Below are 22,598 nucleotides of genomic sequence, written 5' to 3'. Positions count from 1 at the left end.
TATTAATCTCTTATCAGATACATGCTCTGCAAATATCTTCTTTCATTCAATAAGTTGCCTTTTTGTTTCCTTTGCAATGCAGAAGCTTTTTATTTTGATGTCATCCCTATAGTTTATTTTTGCTTTTGTTTTACTTGCCTTAAGAAGACATATGTAGAAAAACATTGCTATGACTGATATCAGAGAAATTATCAACTGTGTTCCCTTCTAGGATTTTTATGGTTTCAGGTCTCACATTTATGTCTTTAATCCATTTTGAATTTATTTTTTTGGCGGTGTTAGAAAATAGTCCAGATTCATTCTTTTGCATGTAGTTGTCCAGTTTTCTCAGAACCATTTACTGAAGAGACAGTCTTTTCCTCATTGTATATTCTTGCATCCTTTGTCATAAATTAATTGACCATATAAGCATAAGTTCATTTCTGGGCTCTCTATTTTGTTCCATCAATCTATGTGTCTATTTTGTGGTAGTACCATGTTCTTTTGATTACTACAGCTTTGTAGTATATCTTGAAATCTGGAGTTGTGACACTTCCAGCTTTGCTTTTCTTTCCCAAGATTGCTTTGGTTATTTGGGGCCTTTTGTGATTCCATATAAATTTTAGTATTATTTGTTCTAGTTCTTTGAAAAATGCTGTTGGTATTTTGGTAGGGATTGCACTGAATGTGTAGATTTCTTTAGGCAGTATGGACATTTTACATTAATTTTTCCAATCCAGGAACATGGAACATCTTCCCATTTGTTTGTTGCCTTCAGTTTCTTTCATTAATGTTTTACAGTTTTCAGAGTACAAGTCATTGACCTCCTTGGTTAAGTTTATTCCTAGGTATTGTATTCTTTTTGGTGAAATTGCAAGTGGAATTCTTTTCTTAATTTCTCTTTCTGATACTTCTTTATTAGTGTACAGAAATGAAACTGATTTCTGAGTATTAATTTTTTTATTATGTTATGTTAATCACCATACATTACATCATTAGTTTTTGATGTAGTGCTCCATGATTCATTGTTTGCATATAACACCCAGTGCTTCATGCAGAACGTGTCCTCTTTAATACCCATCACCAGGCTAACCCATCCTCCCACCCCCCTCCCTTCTAGAACCCTCAGTTTGTTTTTCAGAGTCCATAGTCTCTCATGGTTCATCTCCCCCTCTGATTCCCCCCCTTCATTCTTCCCCTCCTGCTATCTTCTTCTCCTTCTCCTTCTCCTTCTCCTTCTCCTTCTTCTTCTTCTTCTTCTTCAACATATAATGTATTATTTGCTTCAGAGGTACAGATCTGTGATTCAACAATCTTGCACACTTCACAGCACTCACCATAGCACATACCCTCCCCAATGTCTATCACCCAACCACCCCATCCCTCCCACCCCCCACCACTCCAGCAACCCTCAGTTTGTTTCAAAGAGGCAAAGAATCTGTACTCAGAAAACTATAAAGTACTCATGAAAGAAATTGAGGAAGACACAAAGAAATGGAAAAACGTTCTGTGCTCATGGACTGGAAGAATATTGTGAAGATGTCAATGCTACCTAGAGCAATCTATACATTTGAAGCAATCCCCATCAAAATACCATCAACTTTTTTCAAAGAAATGGAACAAATAATCCTAAAATTTGTATGGAACCAGAAAAGACCTCGAATAGCCAGAGGAATGTTGAAAAAGAAAAGCAAAGCTGACAGCATCACAATTCCAGACTTCAAGCTCTATTACAAAGCTGTAATCATTAAGACAGTATGGTACTGGCACAAAAACAGACACATAGATCAATGGCACAGAATAGAGAGCCCAGAAATGGACGCTCAACTCTATGGTCAACTAATCTTTGACAAAGCAGGAAAGAATGTCCAATGGAAAAAAGACAGTCTCTTCAACAAATGGTGTTGGGAAAATTGGACAGCCACATGCAGAAGAACGAAACTGGACCCTTTCCTTACACCACACACAAAAATAGACTCAAAATGGATGAAAGACCTCAATGTGAGACAGGAGTCCATCAACATCCTAAAGGAGAACAGAGGCAGCAACCTCTTCAACCTCAGCTGCAGCAACCTCTTCCTAGAAACATCGCCAAATGCAAGGGAAGCAAGGGCAAAAATGAACTATTGGGACCTCATTAAGATAAAAAGCTTTTGCACAGCAAAAGAAACAGTCAACAAAACCAAAAGACAACAGACAGAATGGGAGAAGATATTTGCAAATGACATATCAGATAAAGGGCTAGTATCCAAAATCTATAAAGAACTCTTAAACTCAACACCCAAAGAACAAATGATCCAATCTCAAAATGGGCAGAAGACATGAACAGACATTTTTCCAAAGAAGACATCCAAACGACCAACAGACACATGAAAAAGTGCTCAACATTGCTTGGCATCAGGGAAATCCAAATCAAAAACCTCAATGAGATACCACCTCACACCAGTCAGAATGGCTAAAATTAATAAGTCAGGAAATGACAGATGTTGGCGGGGATGCAGAGAAAGGGGAACCCTCCTACACTGTTGGTGGGAATGCAAGCTGGTGCAGCCACTCTGGAAAACGGTATGGAGGTTCCTCAAAAAGTTGAAAATAGAGCTACCATATGATCCAGCAATTGCACTACTGGGTATTTACCCCAAAGATACAAATGTAGAGATCAGAAGGGGTGCGTGCACCCCAATGTTTATAGCAGCAGTGTCCACAATAGCCAAACTGTGGAAAGAGCCAAGATGTCCATCGACAGATGAATGGATAAAGATGCAGTGTATATATATACAATGGAATATTATGCAGCCATCAAAAGAAATGAAATCTTGCCATTTGCAACGATGTGGATGGAACTGGAGGATATTATGCTGAGCGAAAAAAAGTCAATCAGAGAAAGACATGTATCATATGACCTCACTGATATGAGGAATTCTTAATCTCAGGAAACAAACTGAGTTTGTTTCTGTTTTTTACCACTGAATATTTTTCATATATGGTGTTTATTATGTTGAGGTATGTTCCCTCTAAACCTACTTTATTGAAAGTTTTTAATCATGAGCAGATGTTGAATTTTGTTGCTTTTTCTGTACCTACTGAGATGATCCTATGATTCCTCCCTTTCATTCTGCTAGTGTGATATCATCACATTGATTGATCTGTCTATGTTTCACCATCCTTGCATCCCAGGGATAAATCCAATCTGGTCATGGTGAATGATCCCATTAATGTGCTGCAGAATTTGGTGTGTAAGTATTTCATTGAGAATTTTTTCATCTATATTCATTGGGGATATTGACCTATAATAGTTTTCTTTTCTACTAGTGTCCTTTTCTGTTTTGGCATTAGGATGTTTCTGGCCTCATAAAATGAAGTTGGGTATGTCTCCTCCTTCAATTTTTTGGAAGAGTTTGAGAAACACCAGTGTTAATTCTTCTTTAAATGTTTGGCAAAATTCACCAGTAAAGCCATCTAATTCCAGGCTTTTGTTGTTGTTGGGAGATTTTTAATTAATGATTCAATCTCCTTATTAAAATAGGTCTATTCAGATGTTCTATTTCTTCCTCATTCAGTCTTGGTAAGTTGTATGTTTCTTAGAATTTTCTATTTCTTTTAGGTCTTCTGGTTCATTGGCATATAATTGTTCATAGTAAGTAGCTTCTTATGATCCTTTGAATTTCTTTATTGTCAATTGTAATGTCTCCTTTTTCAGTAATAATTTTTTTTGGTTTGGGTCCTCTCTCCTTTCTTACCTTGGTTAGTCTAGCTGAGGGCTTGCCAGTTTTGTTTATCTTTTCAAAGAACTAAATCCTAGTTTGGTTAGTCTTTTCTATGACTTTTCTGTTTTCTATTTTATTTATTTCTGCTCTCATCTTTATTATTTCCTTTCTTCTAACTTTGGGCTAACTTTGCTCTTCTTTTTCTAGTTCCTTAAGGTGGAGGGTTTGGTTGTATATTTGGGATCTTTCTTGATTCTTCATGTAGGCATTTATTGCAAGAACTTCCCTCTTAGAACTGTTTTTGCTGTATCTCATAAGTTCTGGAATGTTGTTTCCCAGTTTTGTTTTTCTCACAAAACTTTTTAATTCATCCTGTAACTTTTTTTTTAAGATTTTATTTATTTATTTGACAGAGAGAGAGAGGGAGTGAGAGAGGGAGAGAGCACAAGCAGGGGGCGCAGCAGAGGGAGAGGGAGAAGAAGGCTCTCTGCCAAGCACGGAGCCCGTCGTGGGGCTTGATCTCAGGACCCTGGGATCATGACCTGAGCCAAAGGCAGATACTTAACCAACTGAGCCACCCAGGTTACCTTCCTCCTGTAACTTCTTATTTAATTAATTGGTTGTTAACGAGAGTGTTGTTTAATTTCCATGTGTTTGTGAATTTTCCATTTTTCTCATCATCGATTTCTAGTTTTGTGTCATTGTGGTCAGCGAAGATATCTGGCATTATTTCAATCTTCTTGAATTTGCTAAGACTCATTTTGTGGCCTAACATATGGTCTATCCTGGAAAATATTCCATATTCACTTAAGTATATGTATTCTTCATTGGCTAGAATGTTCTGTATATGTCTGTCAGGTCCATTTGCTCTACAGTGTTGTTAAATCCACTGTTTCCTTATTGATTGTCTGGTTGCTGTATCCATTGTTAAGAATGGGATTTTAAAGTCTCTATTATTGTATTACTATTTATGTCTCCTTTGAGCTATGTTACTTTTTGCTTTATATATATTTAGGTAGTCCAATTTGTAAATATTTACAATTGTTATATATTTTTGATGTACTGAGTCATTTATCATCAATGTTTGTTTTTAAGGTTAAGTGAGTCTCAGGGAGCATATTGTTGGCTCTTGTTTGTTTGTTTTTATCTGTTCAACCATTTCTATGACTTATAATTGAAGAACTTAATCCATTTACATTTAATATAATTATGGATAGGTAAGGACTTACTGTTGTTATTTTGTTAATTGTTTTCTGGTTGTTTTGTAGATCTATTGTTCCTTGTTTCTTATCCTGCTGTCTTTTTTGGTGTGTTCTGATGTATTTTGGTATCTACATGCTCTGACTTCTTGATCATGCTCTTTTGTGTAATTACTGCAGGATTTCCCCTTTTGGTTATCATGAGGCTTACACAAAATATCTAAAACTTATAATACCTTATTTTAAACAATAACAATTTACCTTCAAAACTCCAATAGTATTCATAAACTTTACACTTTTACTACCCCCCCTCACATTTTAGGTTGATGCTGTTACAATTTATAGTTTTTCTTAATTATTATTATGTAACTAATACCAGATTTTTCCAATGATGCTTATTTTTTAAACTTTTAAACTAAAGTTTTAAGTGAATTATGCACCACTATTACCATATTGCAGAATCTATGACCATACATCTAACATTACCACTGAGATTATTACCTTTATATGTATAACTACTACTTTAACATATTTTCATTAATTCCTCTGATCACATAACCTAATAGTAGGACTTCAGACTCACCATAAAACTAAATGACTTACAGGCAGCAGTTGTTAACGCAGAAATATTCTTGTATGCACATAATCAATATTTTTATAATTACTGAGGAAATTATAAGAAAATCCTTGGAGAAGTAAGATATCTTATGGGACATGCTATGATTTGCCTACCATTTTGTGTGCTAATATCCAAGGTGAGACTCTTAACAGCTGTGTTTTGAAATCCTAAAAGTCTTTTTTCTATTTTGAAATGTCTATGGAGCATAACAGGCTTTCAAATGGAAAAATGCTGCCAAAAAGATACAGAAACTGCCAGCGATTTTTATGCTGAAAAATAAATTAAAATTTTAAATGTCTCTTAAAATGATAACCAAATGTCTGGGAAGGCCCAGCTTCTGGAATCTTACCTTACACAGACTTTCTTTCTGCAGGAAAGGCCTTGTCTGATGCCTTCCCTTTAAAGAGATGTCACTAGACAGGGACAGGAATTTGCCTCCTCTTTGAGAACAAAGAAAAATTTTGGCTCCAAAATTTGGGTTTTTATTTTGATAATTAAAACACTGGTATAGCTTAGTAATGAAACAGCAGGGTACATGCTTCTCATCTGGTCATATTAAAACACTACTTTTTTCAAGAAAAGCTGACTAACATGATATAAGTCCATCACACTTTTGAATGTGGACCCACCTTCATCTGTTCTCCTAAAATGAGCTTTCTAAATATGCTAATATATTCACTTGTATGTTTTACTTTGGTAATTGCAAAGAGATCATTAAGAAATAGGAGCGGGGCGCCTGGGTGGCTCAGTCGTTAAGCGTCTGCCTTCGGCTCAGGTCATGATCCCAGGGTCCTGGGATCGAGCCCCACATCGGGCTCCCTGCTCAGCGGGAAGCCTGCTTCTCCCTCCCCCACTCCCCCTGCTTGTGTTCCCTCTCTCGCTGTGTCTCTCTGTCAAATAAATAAATAAAATCTTAAAAAAAAAAAAAAAAAAAAAAGAAATAGGAGCTCCCAGAAGTGTTCCATCTATCCCCACAAAAATCTTCTAAAGAATAGCCTACACCTGTGGCACTTCCTTCCTTACGACACAGCTATTCCCTATTTTTTTGATAATTTTTTTTTAAATTTTATTTTTAAGTAGTCTCTACACCCAGTGTGGGGCTTGAACTCACAACCCCGAGATCAAGAGTCGTACACTCCTCTGAGCCAGCCAGTCACTCCTCCTAATATTGTGTACTCTGACTTTTTGCATCATCTCTTAAGTTACCAATGACTTCTCCATCCCTAAATTAATTTTCTCTGTTCTCATTTCCCTCAACTCTTCTGTCACCATTATTACCTCTTTTTTTGACTCTAGTAGCTAAGGAATATCTTGGTTTCTCTGAATCTAGTCATTCTACCACCCATTTTTCACTCTTTTCTTGAATCCATTCTCCTCCCATTCCCTAAAAAATAAGCTTTGCTCCATGTTCCTTCTTCAAAACTCTCCTCTTCTACTATATATTCTGCTTTAGGAATATCCTTACCTCTTGAAGGCTTCAATAATCATGACTTTCCTTTTTTTTAGGTCTTTATCATTTTCATTCTTCAGAGATTTGGATCTTTATTTTTACTTTTAAGAAACTGAACTAGTCTTTCCTCTAAAACAAGCATACATTATTACAAGTGAAAGAATATGGAATTTGGAACTCAATGAACTTAATTTTAAATCCTGTTATTCTTTTTACTTGACATGGAGAAGCTATTTATTCTCTCCAAAGATCTGTTTCCTCTTTAATAAAAATAGAATGACATCAAATTATACTGCTATAGCAAAGGACTAGATATCTAACAGTTATAAAATTGCCTGGTAAAGTACCCAGGCTAAAGTGGAGCTCAATAAATGCCTGGATACCTTTCTCCTCCTAATTTTAGTATGATTTTTCAAATGCATTCAGATTTTAAAATCTTTATCTTTCCCCAAATCCTGCAACCCTTTGATTCTACTTCTTCAATTTCATTAATTGATTCCTTTCAATTCTCATTGTCTCCATCTTACTTTACATCCTTAAAATTTCTCATCTGGACAATTGCAATGGTTTCCTATTCTATTACAAGATGTACTAAACTTAGCTTTCAGGTAAAGATTTTTATTGCATAGCCACTGCTATATTACCCTCAATGAAAAAACGTGTATCTCCAGGGCGCCTGGGTGGCTCAGTCAGTTAAGTGTCCTACTCTTGATTTTGACTCAGGTCATGATCTCCGGGTCATGAGATCAAGTTCCATGTTGGAGCTAGGGATTCAGACTCCAGCATGGAGACTGTTTGGGATTCAGTCTCTCTCTCTCCCCTCCCTAAACCCCAACATGCGTTCTCTCTCTCTCTCTAAAAGAAAAAAAAAAATTGAATCTTTTCATAGCTCATGGAATTAAGAAGGGATATAATATCAATTATTACACACAGAAATACCATAGCTTAAAAGCACTTTCACAACTATTATTTTGTTGCTCATTAAAACATTATACATGTTGGGGTGCCTGGGTGGCTCAGTCAGTTAAGTGTCAGACTCGGTTTTGGCTCAGGTCATGGTCTCAGAGTCCTGAGATCAAGTCCCGCATCGAGCTCCATAATGAGGTGTCTGCTTGTCCCTCTTCTCCCTCTGTTCCTTCCCCCACCCTCAGTCTCTCACTCTCTCGCTCTCTCAAATACATAAATAAAAAATTTTTTTAATAAACTATACATGGTATATTCCTATTTTGCTAATGAGTAAACCTGTATACCAGAAGTTTGTGCACTTAGCCGTAATAAGGTAGGCCTGAACCCAGAGCTTATAGCTTGCAATTTGGTGCTCTTTTCCTTTTGTTTATACATTTGCATTCTAGCATTTAAGTTCCTTCTTAATACAGTCCAAACCTAACTTTCTGACATTATATTTCCAATTCTGCCATATTGTGTTACAGAATGCTAGACATGCCTCTTACAGAAAATAGATCATTTTAGTTGTGTGAAGTGTATTTTTAAAAAGAGATTTTAAAAAAAGCTACTATTCTCTTAAAATAACCAGTTGCTTAAGGCAAACTGTTTTTCCAAATGCCTCTACCCTTTATCAGCTCAGCAATACAGCACATGCTATTCTCTCTTTCTAGAATGTGATCCTGCCAATCTTTTCCTATAAGAATCCTATCCATTCTTCAAATGGATTTTCATATTCCTTATTTTCCCGTAATTTATATCCATGTTCTCTTGGCTCATATGACTTGAATGATATTCACTTGTGTGCTTTCTCATATCACCATACTGGAATTTATTCTATTTCTTGAAGGCAGATACCATCTTATCATTTTTTTCATCATAAGCCAAAAATAGTTTAGATGCCTAAGAAAAGATTGCTGAGTAAACCTACACTGCAATCTTCCTCTCATATTACGTTTTGAGACTAATGCAACTAAGACTTGTACTGTTGTCCATATGGAAAGATGTTTCTGGCATCTTTGAGAAGATTTTTAAAAGACATTACCTAGGTCTGAAAACAAGAGTATGGAAGCATAAATGTTCTATTGTTGCTTGGAGCCCAGATTGCTCAGAACAATATTACCATATTAAAACTAGCTCCTATAAAAAAGTGTATTTTAAGTTGTATAAATATGTAGAAGAAGTAGTGGGGCTAGAGTTTTAAAAGTTACTTCAATTGTGTTATCTAAGCTAATAGGATATTTAGAAAAATGTGATTTATAAAAATACTCAACATGGGTAGGCTGTGTAAAAAAATAAATAACACAAATAACAAGACTTTAGCACTTACACTGTGCGTACTTTCTGAGAACTTAGCACTTATCTGTACTTTGTCTACTTTATTCTCATGGTCTCCTCCTTACTGGTGGGGAAAAACAAGTTGTTTTTGCAATGTTATGATAAAAACACTAAAAAGAAAAGGTGATGCAAGAAATAGAGGCCACAAATAATTTAAATTATGGTAATCTTTCACTGAAATACAGTTTAAAATATATACGTTTAGAAATACATTAAAATATTCCAACTAGAAAATAATTTTTGATGAATAAAACTATTTATAGATAAGGCAAGTATCTTGGCTTAAGCAATGTGGGAATACTTGATGTATACTAATTCCAAATCTATAAAAATGAGATTATTTCATGTATTTTGTTCTACATATTATTAAATGATATTTTTTGAAAAATTTATAATAAAATGAAATATTAAGAATACTTTCTAGTGTCATTATTAGTGATAAAAAAACACATAAAAGCAAAATTCAATGTCAGATCTGTCAGATTTTCTCATGCTGCATTTGAATATTCAGATTTAGTATTCTATAACTTCCATAGTAAAATACTGTTTATTGAGTATATGTGATTTTTTTAAAATAAAATTCCATTATTATAATGGAAATGCTATATGACCTAGGCAAAGTGGAGCAACTGAACTGACCTTAATATGAGATGGATTATAAGATGAAGTAAAGTGAGAATAAGAGAAAAAATAAGAAACAAAACACAAGAAGAGATGTCTGAATAATAAGCTTTTTTGTTTAAACAATATGGATAACATAAGAGACAGACAAGAAATTTGGGGTAGGAGAAAGAAGGAAAAGATCTATCAAATCACTGATAAACCAAATGTAGAAACAGAAGAAAGGACTTACATGTGCTGCAGACTACTCTATCCTTTTCTTTATAAAAGGCTCTTTGTAGAATTATTAACTATTCTCAATTGCATTCCTCCATAGTCAACCCATAAGGAAGTTCTGTTGACCCTATTTCCAAAGATATTCTATGCCCAATACTCTCCATTTCAATTAAAACCTTCCTTGAGAGTTTTGGTTCAAGACCATGAACTAGGAAGATGCTGAACTCACCTCCTCCCAAGAACGCACTGAGTCTACATATGGAACAATTTCCTCTTTACATATGGAACAATTTCCTCTTTAAAAAAAACAACAAACCTAAAGGCTGGCTAAGTGACCACTACACATCATGCAAACAAGAAGAAATTCACATCAAAGAGGATATGAGAAGTTGGGACACAATCTCACAATAAATCCTACCCCTGGTGCAGCAACTCACACCTGGGAAGAAACAAAACCCAGAGCTTATCCCTGAGGATTAAAGATTGAACCTCACATCAGGCACCCCATTTTTAACACATGCACTTGAGCGATGAGGCCCTCCAAAACATCTAACTTTGAAAACCAATGGGGCTTGCATCCTGAGACCTGCAAGACTGTAGCTCTTAAAGTTTGCAAGTGCTGATTCACCTGCCCCAAGGCCCAGTTCAGAGGCAGCTACTGGTGACCAGACTTAAAGTGAAAAAGGCTCACTTGCTTTATTAAAGTATCAGCCTGAGGAGCAGGCATCTAATTTAACACATACATCTAGGAATTTGCTGGAATACCCTCCTGGACGGAGACTGGCAGGGGCCATCTTCACACTCTCCTTTTGCTGTGCTCCAGAGCACTAGTATTTCTCAGAAGGGAGCTTTTACAGGCATCTGGCACCCTGACTTTTGTGGTTATCATCCAGGGAAATACCTCTTAACTGAATGGCTGTGGAGGCTAAGGGAGCTTGCATTTCTGGTCCCACGAGACTCTAAGGGTGCCACTCAGAAAGAAGTTTACACCCCTGTCTGGCATCCCTATATTGTGACTGCTGCCAGGGGACATCTCTACATCGCCTGGCTCTTATGGCCAGTGGGACTTACATTTGTGGGTCCCACAGGACTACAACCAATGGAGAAAGTGTTCCTAAACAGCAACCATCCCAAGGCACAGCAAGAGACAATAGAAACAGGTCTTTCTGTGAAGCAGGCCAATTAGCTAACCATCATGACTATGAACTGAGGGGCTTGATGTTAATTAAACACACATTTGGGTCCTTTCCAGAAACTTTGGAGGTCAGATGTGATCTTTGCACTCACCCTCTGCCATGCTCCAGGGCACTAGAGTCTCCTGGAGGGGAGCTTTACATACATTTAGTGCCCTGTTTTTCTGTTTGTTTGTTTTTTTTGGTGTCTGGGTTTTTGTGGTTACCGCTAAGGGTACACTCCTTGATTGCCCGGCTCTCTGGTGGCTAAGGCAGAGGGTGGTTTCATTACTGGGTCCACAGGATTGTGGCAATCAGAGAAACATTTCTTGGCAGGCTACACCCCCAGGCACTGTGCAAACTGTGGACTGAGGCACAACCCCTAATCTTTCTATAAAGGAGTCCTCTTTACCTTTTCTGGAGCTATGGCCTGAGGGGAGGGCTTTGGGTTTGGCCCACATCTGCTGGTCTGTGGAACTGCTCTCAGAGAACACAGGCTATGGACACGATCTTGATAAAATACCCTCAACAAAGCAGGTATAAAGGAAGCATACCTCAATGTAATAAAAGCCATATATGACAAGCCCGCAACCAATATGACATTCAACAGTGAAGAGTTGAGAGTGTTTCCTCTAGGATTAGGAACAAGACAAGGATGCCCACACTTGCCACTTCTATTTATCATCATATTGGAAGTCCTAGCCAGAGCAATTAGGCAAAAAAAGATATAAAGGGCATAGAAATTGAAAGGAAGAAGTAAAACTTTCACTATTTGCAGATGGCATAAAATCATATATAGAAAACCCTAAATATGGCATTAACAAACTGTTCGACTAATAAACAAATTCAGGAATTTTGTAGGATACACTAATAACAAACTATCAGAAAGAAAAATAGAGAAAACAATTCCATTTACAATTGCATCAAAAAATAGCTAGAAATAAATTTAACCAAGGATGTGAAAGACCTGTATATTGAAAACTACCAGACATTGATGAAAGAAAACAGACTATAAAACTGCCCTCCAATATTCTTCTGCTTTATGTAATTTGATGATAGCTATTACCTATCTGAAGTGTCTCTTCATGCGATTTCAATTTTTTTCAACCTTTGTCACTCCAATGAAATCACTCTTATCTATAATCTTCATGCTGTCAAATTTAAGAGACAGTCTTCCGTCCTCTCATTCTCAGTTTTTCAATAGCATTTAACAGTCCTCACCCTCTTTTCAAGAACTTCCTTCTTTTGTTTCACTCCTATTCTTCTCACCACTCATGAGCATGGTTTGATAGCTCCTTGTATTCCATCATATCATCAAATAGCATAGATCTTTGGGACTAGGTCATAGATTGTCTCATCTTTCTATAAAGTCTAAATGATGTCATCTATCATGCTGCTTTAATATTCTTTATAATATCTACCTGCTGATGGTCCCTGACTATCTCTGAATTTCAAATACGTTCAACTACAAACTTAACGTATCTGTGTGGAAATCTCTAAGTCATTTAAAGTTTAAAATCTCAAAAGTGAACTCTTCATTTTTCTCCTCAAAACTCTGGACTTCCACACTTTTATTCTCTCTTACAGAAGCTTGGTTTTTTCTTATTATATTTTTTTATTTCACAGTACTGTCCTAAATTTGTAATTACAAATGCATGTGACATTTAAGTGTCTTTTCTGCCATTAAATTCTAAGAACTATGGGGACCATGTACTATGTCTGCTTTTGTGTGTTTTATTTGTTCCTAGTACAGGACCAGGAACATAATAGGCAAATAATACATGTAGATAATGAATACATAAATGTTCACTGGATTTCTCTTCATCTCTATAACACATTCTAATTATCCTCTAAGACCTAGCTCAATGTTAACTTCCTATGACCCTTTCTCCTAGCTTCCAAAAATGTCATACCTCCTCTGTGTGTTTGTAACATTTCACACATTCTTAAATTATAATGATTATGTTTTAGTCTGTGAGCTTCTTTTTTTTTAAAGATTTGAGAGAGAAAGAACACACATGGGAGGGAGGGGAAGATGGAGAGAGAGAATCTCAAGCAGACTGCCCGCTGAGTGTGGAGCCCAACATGGGGCTGACCCTGAGATCACGACCTGGGCTGAAATCAAGACTCAGACACTCAACTGTTTGAGCAACCCGGGGTCCCCTGACTGTGAGCTTCTTGATGCCTAATATCTATCATGGTGCTTGCAATATGATTACAAAATAATCTTATAATTGGAAGCCATGACACCTGAAAGTAATTAAACTCACCATATTAAGTCTGTTTCCAATAAAGCCATATAGTTTTATAAAAAGTGGGACCAAGTAAATATTCATAATGATTATTCTGTAATTCACATCATACTGTAATAGTTACCAGCATGAACTGAATACTTACTTTGTCTCAAGCTCTATAATTATTACATGCATACATCAGTTTATTTCCTTAACTCTATGAAACAGTACTATTCTCATTTTTAGATCTCAGGAAATAAACTCTTGGAGAACACAAGTAGTGTATGGCAAGAATGGGATTTCAATGAAGTTTGTTGACTTCAAAGCATAATGTAATTTAGTGAATAAATGGTCAGATTTTGGAATCAGGAAGTAATAAGTTCAAATTTCAGTTCCATCATATTATTACCTGGATAAACAGAGCTTTAGTCTCATTTGTAAAGTGGGAATAAAATAATAAATACCATATATTTTATAATAAATTAAAAAGACATAAAAAACACATAATAAATTGCTTATCACTTTGTGTCTACAAAATATCACTTTTAATTATTGAAGCTGAGAGATTTAGTTGATTTTTAATAAAGTCAATTTATTAAGATCAGCGTTTGACTAGATCTCAGATCTTTTAAATTTCTTTCTAGTGCTTTTCTTCAAACATTTTCATATACATTAATTATGGGGCTGGTTAAATAAAGTTCTGTAATTTTTTTTAGAAAATTACAATTGTATTTATGTTGAAATCACACTATTTTTTCTTCCTGTCCATGTATAGCAAAATGTAACTTTAAGTCATCTTGAAATATCCATGGGGATAAAATTCCCATAGGTCTCTATTCTAAGAACTATCTACCCCCCCACCCCCTCCCACAGGATATTCTTTAGTCCTTTATACAAATAATAAAAAGAAGTAAAAATTATAAATGTGTGGTAGGTGTATAATCATTATCAATAATTTTATAAAAAATTATGTATCATGGATACTTTGTAAAAACAAGTATTTGTGAATGTTAGTTACATTATCAGTTAATACTTTAAAGCATTTTTTATATCTTTTATTTATGAAATGCTATAAGAAGGTCTACTAAAATTTCAAGATTTTTAAAAAATATTGTTTGATAGTTATTCAAATTAATGCCTACCACAGTATACTACATGCATTCTCTTGGTTGTTAGTAAGCTTAATTTTGAATTAATAAAATAAATACTAATTTCAAGATGGAGATATATTCAGTTGTGTCTACTTCTGAAAAATACTTATAAAATATTTCTAGAACATTCGCAGGAAGGTTTCACAGGCTGTACCTCATTTGAAACTCACCACTAGATATGCTAAATTTGATTTACATGTTACAGAACAGGAAACTCAGGCAGACAGGATTCAGTTACTTACTTAAGATCAGATAACTATTAAGCAGAATTTGAATTCTAACTCATGTCTTTCAAATCCAAAGCCCATGATTTTTCACTTACTATATGGCAAGAAATTGATTGTTTAAACTCCAGAAAAGTATCCTAATAAAATTGGTATGTTATTTAAACATTTTAAACTAATGAAATATTAATAGTAACAAATAAATAAAATCTAGTTGCCATTGTTTTAAATCACCCAGTCTTCATTTTCCATATTATTAGTTACTTTTAAATTTTAAGTTAAAATAAACTTTGACAAAATAATGAAATAGCAATACAAAATATTACCTAAAATCTGATCCAACTCTCTTCCCATTTTCTGGTTCTCCTGGATCTGGGCATAGATTGGAAGCTGTTTTAATACCTCCCTCATTTACTGTAACAACAGGAAAAAAAAAAAGAATCAAAACATGATTAGAAAATCAAGAAAAATGTTAATTGAAAAATGTACATAAAATATATTCTTACATTTTTTATAATCACTATAGTTTAAATGTAGAAAGATTAAATATAATTTTATAACCCAGTAACAAAGACAAAGCATTTTTGCTATTAGTGGACCTGCAAGTTTGATATTCATCTTCAATGACATACTATTCTGAATATTAACACATTGACAGTTAACACTTTATTTTTAATTACTACCAAATTGTGAAATCTCTGGAAATGCATTCCCAGGGTATCAGTGCCAGAGTTTCCATTAATTATTGGCAGTAAAGCAGTTACAACCAGTTATGACAGTATCATTTGGGTACCTATTATTTTTAAAGTTCCAATAGAAAAACAAGACCCTATGGGAAAAGTTTAAGATTGTTAGCACTTCTTGTTTGGCATATAATGAAGCAGTGTGCTGTACCAATGTTAAAGTAAGACTATGGTTCCTATTACCACACATGTCAGTGAATTATGATATAATGCTGAAAACCAAAATGATGGCTTTTCCCTGTAGCAATAGACATGATTATGTTTTCCTTGCCATCATACACATTTTCAGCAGTTTCTCCAGGACACTCAATTAATGAAAGATTCATTAATATTTTCAATGAATGTGATCACAGTGGGTAACTAAATCCCCAAGACAGGTATCTTAATGGGAACCTGATAGTTCTGATATATGTGAGTGATATTATTTCATAAATTCAGTCTCTTAATGAACTAGAGAATAACTGTTATTTTGCTCTTCATTAACTTATCTGCTTTTTGAGAAAAGAACAGAACCTGAGCAGAGATTCCACAGAGGCAAAAAAATCTAAACTTTGTAATGTTTCTCAACCTACACTGTGGATCTGAGCCACTTGTGGAACTTTCTTTAAAAAATGAAGATGTGTGTTTCTACGCCTAGATATTCTGACACAATTACTCTAGGGCAGGACCCTGAGCATCAGTTTTGTGTTTATTTTGTTTTTCAGTAACACTTTAGGTGATTCTAAGGTAAAGTCAATGTTGAGAACTGCTGGATCTCTGCATCATTTAGTTCTGATTGATCAATATGTTCAAAATGACTTATCAGATAACAAGGTAACTATCAGATAATGTCCCAATAGTCATAATTCTGGTAAAATCATATTTTCAATTAGATATGAAATTTTGCATTTGTGCCCTTCATTCTTTTAGAATCACTCTCCTAAATATCCCCAACCAATATCCTTATTGACAACTTTATTACATATTCACCAATCTCTGCAAAATATATGATAGTTTCACTTTTCTTGGTCTGATGACTTGCTACTTCATTCCTCTTTACCTTTCTGGGTTGTTTTGTTTGGTTTTGTTTTTGGCCCATTCTCTTACTTTTGACTACTCTTTTACTTTATGGTGGAAAAATTCAAAGGCATTGGCCTACAGTTCCCCATATTTTATATTTCCCTCATGGCTTGAAGAAATTACCTCTTTGCTAACAAGTTCCAATATATCATTTTGTCATTTTTTTCCAAGCTCCATTCCTGCTCCTTCAGGGATCTACTACTAGGTAATCCCACCAAAATTCCCATTGCTATCTGAGGTGCATGCTCAGATCCAATGTAATCAATGATCACTGATGCTTTTGTGCACTCCATTATCGTTCACCTCCAATCCATTTTGAGTCCTAGAGGAGGACTAAACTTCCTCAAACACCGTTTTTATTACTGTACAAATCTCCCATGATTTGAGATTTCTACTGTATCAGTTGTATTTCCCACTAGTCCATAACTCAAGTCCAACGTGTTCTTCATTGTTCTGCAGTTTTATTCGTAAGACATGCTCACCCCTGCTTTATTTGTACTTCCTCCTGTCTCCATGTTTTCCCTTTCTTCCCCCCAGTTATCAAAATTCTAACTAATTTTCAAGACTTAGTCCAAGTCCCACTTTCTGCAAAATACAATCTCTAATTTTACCACAGTATTCTAATCCCTGTTATATAACATGGGAAATTTTATATTTAGTTTTAAAATTCTTTATCATATTGTAAATTAGTAGTTTCACATTCCTTAGTCATATATACAAAGAGATTATATACTTGATAAAGATAAGAGAAAAACATAATTTTAATATACCCACAATGCCTAGGTAGGGCTTAATAACCTCTCAGTAAATATACCCTAGTCATTTGATTAACAACAATACCTGGTATATTGTTTTCAATGAATCAAGTACTTTCTATGGGAAGCACTCTCTTTCCTTTTAAAATGGCTTTTGAAAATGTTGTAGTTTATGTTGTTTAAATGTGATTTTTTGATATGGTTTAGAGATAAAGAAGTGGCATGACTTGAGCTTACCTACTTTATTACAATGTATAACACAGATTATAGGTTAATATAAAAGTGATCTGTGAATACATTATTAGAAAAGAAAAATAATAAAAATTCATTTTTTCCCATTTCATAATCATTATTACCTCAAAAAGTAAACCTGTGGTTAATATGAATTTTAACAATAGCTAACGCTTAACACGGTACTATGTGTCAGGAACTATTCTACATTCTTTACACGTATCGACTTCATAACAATCTAAAAGGAGCTACTATTATTATATACTTCCTACAGGTGCAGAAACTAAGTCATGAAGAGGTTAAAAATGTTTCCAAAGTCATACTGTTAGTGCCTTAGTCTAGGTTTAAACCTTGGCAGACTGATTCAAAAAATTCTACTCTTGAACCCTAGCCCTCCATCCTGTCCAGAAAGCTCAGCAAGGCAAAATGACATCACTAATTACAATTCAACACTCTTAACCAAATGTTTTATCTTAAAATGCAGAGCATATCTATAATTTTTACCATTTTCAATTAATTCTAGTCCTTATGGTTTTAATTGTTAAGTTATTTTTTGTCTATTTGGAAGTGTCCTTTAAACCACTGTTTTTGGATATCTGCAATAGGGGAAAGACTTTCCGATTTAAAATGTAAAGAGAAGGGGAGAACTTCTGCATGATACATGTATTTAATATTCTTTGAAAATATTTAAAATTTAAAAATAAAGAACAAAGTGTGTAATATCTTATTTCTCTGAAATATGAATATTTCATAACTTCCCAAAGCTAGTGATACCAAGACATTCAAATGAAGTTAGTAGTATTCATTCAATAGTTTCCTTCACTACATAAGGATAGATAAGCAATTGGACAGATTTATCACTTTACTTCTTTAAAGTTGAATAGTAACCTGCAGAGTTGTTAGAACATGAGTGTTCTTTAAGTGTTTAATTACATGGACTGAGTGCTACCTCTTGAAAAGAGCATCACTATGGGGAATACTGTTTTTGCTCTGATCTCTAAGGATATTTATTATGCCCACTATTATCATTAATGCAACATGAGTTCTTTGCCCCACACAAAAGTGGATAAAAGAAGGGAGGTACAGGATTTTAAAAAACAAATGAATTGTAATTTCTTATAACCCTGAAGTTACGGGCTTATGGGTTTATTTATATGGGTTTATAAATACGGTACAGGAATCTTAATTAATTTACCATATTATTTACATGTTCTAGCTTGAAAACATTATAAACTTAGTCAACAGAAAGATATAATAAGTATGCATCAGGAAATATTCATCTTTTACATGTATCAACTCATTTAATCTTCACAACAATCTTAAGGGTAGTTTATAATAAGCACGTTTTCTGAGGTTTCTGATTGTATACGGCACATAATTTACTCCAAAAATAAAGGCAAGTAGATTCTGGAAAGAATTCTCCACATTACCCCCCCCCCCCCCAGCTGGTTACGTTGCCACCTTTCTTAGACTCTTTTATATTAGATTTAAAATTTTTATTCCACCTTATGAAATACAGTGTTTTGGATCTTGTTCTGAACTCAAACATCATGGATGTTGACAGAGTGTTATTTTATACTACATATTCTACAAAGAATTGCCTCTTAACTCATCTAGCTTCCCAATAAAATATTGGATCCTTGCCATCTGGGACTGTATTTTATTCCCTCTTTTACTTTCTTTGTCTAGCATGGTGTTGGCTTGGAGAAGTAGCTCAAATAGAATCAAAGAATGAATGAATAACATGAAATGAATGAAAGTATGGATTTGGAGATAAAATAAAATTGAAAAAAATACATTATGGGAAGCTCACAGTTTCTTCATAATTCTACCTTAATATTCTAGAAGACCCTAGTAGAAAAGTTGGCAAGACTACTAGTTCACTAATTTCAACATTTTAAAATATTTTAAAAAATGTTTTTATCTTTAAAACTTAAAAAAAATCTACTTTTTCCCCTTTATTGACAAATCTATACTTTTTGATGAAAAACAAGGGATGAATAGAGGCTTTTAGAGGTCAGGTATTAAAGCTGGAAAAAGAATCGAAATTAGCATTTAAACAACAGCTTCCTGGATCTCCTCTCTCTCTCTCTCTCTTTTTTTTTATTACTGTGTTGCTCCCTCGATCTCTTATTAATTTGTTTCCTAGTTAAACTTTTTTTTTTTTTTTTTAAGATTTTATTTATTTATTTGGCAGAGAGAGACACAGCGAGGAAGGGAATGCAAGCAGGGGGAGTGGGAGAGGGAGAAGCAGGCTTCCTGCGGAGCAGGGAGCCCGATGCGGGGCTCGATCCCAGGACCCTGGGATCATGACCTGAGACGAAGGCAGACGCTTAACGCCTGAGCCACCCAAGCGCCCGTTTCCTAGTTAAACTTTAAAGGTGCTACTGTGGGAAGACATGCTTTGGCAACGTGTCTTGTCCTCGCTTATGCTCACTTCTGGCAGTTCCAGTAACAGAATTGACTGTATTTTTCAAAAAAATACAAGGTTTGGTTTGTTTTTTGTTTTTTCATTTGAAAGGTTTGTATAAGAATTCTATCCTTTTAAAATTATTTGGCCCTGCATTGAATAAATGATATCAGAGAGAAGAAGACTCAAATTCTTACTTGTTAATAAATAATAATGATAAAAATTAAAATATAACCTTTTCTATAAACAACCAGAGAATGTACTTTTGAAACTATGAGATATTTGAAAAAAAATGTAGTGAAATGAAATTTAATATAATGCTGATTTGTTATTTTGTGACTATAAGAAATTGGCAATACATAATTTGTTTTTATTTGCGATTATTTATATTAAAAAATAAAAATAAAAAAGCACGAGAATATTTTTCATCTTTTACATAAGATGTAATGGATAAATGCAAATTATGTTTTAAAATTATGAAATAAATTAACATTTTTTGCTTCATGTTTAACTTTTTGCCTCGTTAACTTTTTTCCTGACAATTTTAAATCAAATATTCTTTAAATAAAATATTTTTAAAAGAATTAGGCTTTTTGCCTACCAGATACACTGTTATGTCTAAATTCCTTTCTTGCTCACCTCCCATAACCCCTAGGCAAGAGTAACGAAAATAATATGTCCACTAAAGCAAAATACCAAATATAGAGAGTTACATACATTCTAATGCCTTGATAAATCTTAGCTATTTTAGTATAAATAGCCTGAATTTCCCAGGACATCTGAAAACTCGAAGCATGTAGCATATAAAATGACATTTATATAGCCAAAATGAGCCAAAGGGTGAACCAGCATAGTTTATAATTCTATAAACTTAGAGTTCCAAAATAAATATATTGTCTAGACAAAATATTAGAAAAAAAAGGTAGTAAACCTAATATTTAAATCTGCAAAGATATAACTTTTACTTCATATTTACATGATGAAATTTGGTATGCCAGGGTAGTCTTCTGGCAAAATTTTTCTGTTTATATTTTCTTTTATAGGAAGAATGTCCTTCCAAAATGTATCAAGTAATTTATATATGAGAAATTTATTTTCCCTAAACACAGACAGATATGTTTTTAACACCCAAAATATAACAAGAAATCATAATTATACAGCTAAGTACTTTGAAATGAACTGTTTAGGGCTTTGCAAAAGGTGACCTAATTTGATCAATGATTTCCTACTGATATCTGCTATTTTTGGCTTAGTATTTTCAAATCTAACAAAATGTAAAATCACATTTTAAAAGTATGACACTTTAAAATGTTTGATAACATATAGGCTCTGAGGTGGTTTTTTTTTTTGACAATTGATGTAATTGCTCAATTTCTGACATTTACCATTATATATACAAGTCAATAAACATGAAGATAAAATCCTTTTCTGATATAACCATAATGAATAATCTTTGTTAAAGAAATAGCTATAAACTCATTTTATCAGATTATTTGGAATTGAATAAAAATAATAATGCTAGAAATATATTCCTGTTAAAAAATAATATATGCTATTTATATTAATCTTATTTACTATCAATATATCATTTTAGAAGTCAGATGTGTCATTAATGGTTTCTTTCCAAATTTATTAAATATGCATATAATGAACAATAGGGTAGAAAATTCCTACAAACTGCTATTGATTTATAACACAAATACAAGTAGCATAGCTCTCCTAAAAATTTTATTATATGTTTACAATAGTATATATGAATGCTCTAATTCAGTGATTCTTAATTTGAGATTCAAGGATGAACTTCAGATGATCTAGAAAATCCTGAATATTAAGCAAAATTGTGTATTGGGGCAGCATATAAATGTGTATATTTCAGGCCATTTTGTGATTTTTCAAGAGAAAACAAAAATTAATTCTATAGTTAATAATTAATTTACAAAAGACTTGACTTAAAGGGTATGGATAAGTTAATTCAAATTGAGAATATATTTTTTTCTTAAATAAAAAATTGCTATAAAAAGAAATTTTTTCCTTAGAAAAATAACTATGTTGAACAAAAATTCCTGTAAGAAATCGCCAATTTAAGAAATTACCAATTTAAGAAATTTCATTCATTTTTTTTATCTTACGTCCTAGAATTATAAAACTAGAATGCTATCCAACATACTAGCCCAAAGAGAATTTTTCCACCTCTCAGCTTGGGAGTTTACCACATTAATCCAATAACTCAATATACATTCAAATACAAGAAAATATTGAATAATAATCATGCATGTTATATAGATATTAATGCAGTTAATTTGGTAAATACACAAACATTTTTATAAAACACACACAAACAACACAGACACCACAAACTTCACTCTTGCACTAGAGAAAGTAACAAAAAAGGAGTACACTCACAGATAGAAAACTTGTTGCTGTTGTCTTTCCCTGGAAACAATTTAAATCCTCTAGATTTAAAATCTATGGCCTTTTTCACTAGTTAAGAAAACAAACAAAAACATGTATCAGGATATACAATTTTAAAATAAAATTCAAGTTAACA

The 22,598-nt window shown here is 33.8% G+C and overlaps 1 protein-coding gene across 6 annotated transcripts in view; it reads right to left on the bottom strand.

Annotated features, from left to right (window-relative positions):
• Positions 1–22,598, bottom strand: part of CSMD3 (CUB and Sushi multiple domains 3) — a 1,190,044-nt gene that overhangs the window by 666,207 nt on the left and 501,239 nt on the right. For 3 of the 6 annotated variants that reach the window (XM_078072078.1, XM_078072080.1, XM_078072081.1), the window contains 2 exons: positions 22,454–22,531; positions 15,179–15,266 (listed from right to left, as the gene is read on the bottom strand). In XM_078072078.1, coding sequence (XP_077928204.1) covers positions 15,179–15,266; positions 22,454–22,531 — 166 coding nt within the window. The remainder of the gene's footprint in view (positions 1–15,178; positions 15,267–22,453; positions 22,532–22,598) is intronic. The other 3 variants (XM_078072079.1, XM_078072082.1, XM_078072083.1) reach the window with 1 other exon arrangement.

The sequence above is a fragment of the Halichoerus grypus genome, chromosome 5, assembly GCF_964656455.1.
Source record: "Halichoerus grypus chromosome 5, mHalGry1.hap1.1, whole genome shotgun sequence".
NCBI classification, from domain to species: domain Eukaryota; kingdom Metazoa; phylum Chordata; class Mammalia; order Carnivora; family Phocidae; genus Halichoerus; species Halichoerus grypus.
This window is presented reverse-complemented; position numbering and strand designations above follow the sequence as displayed.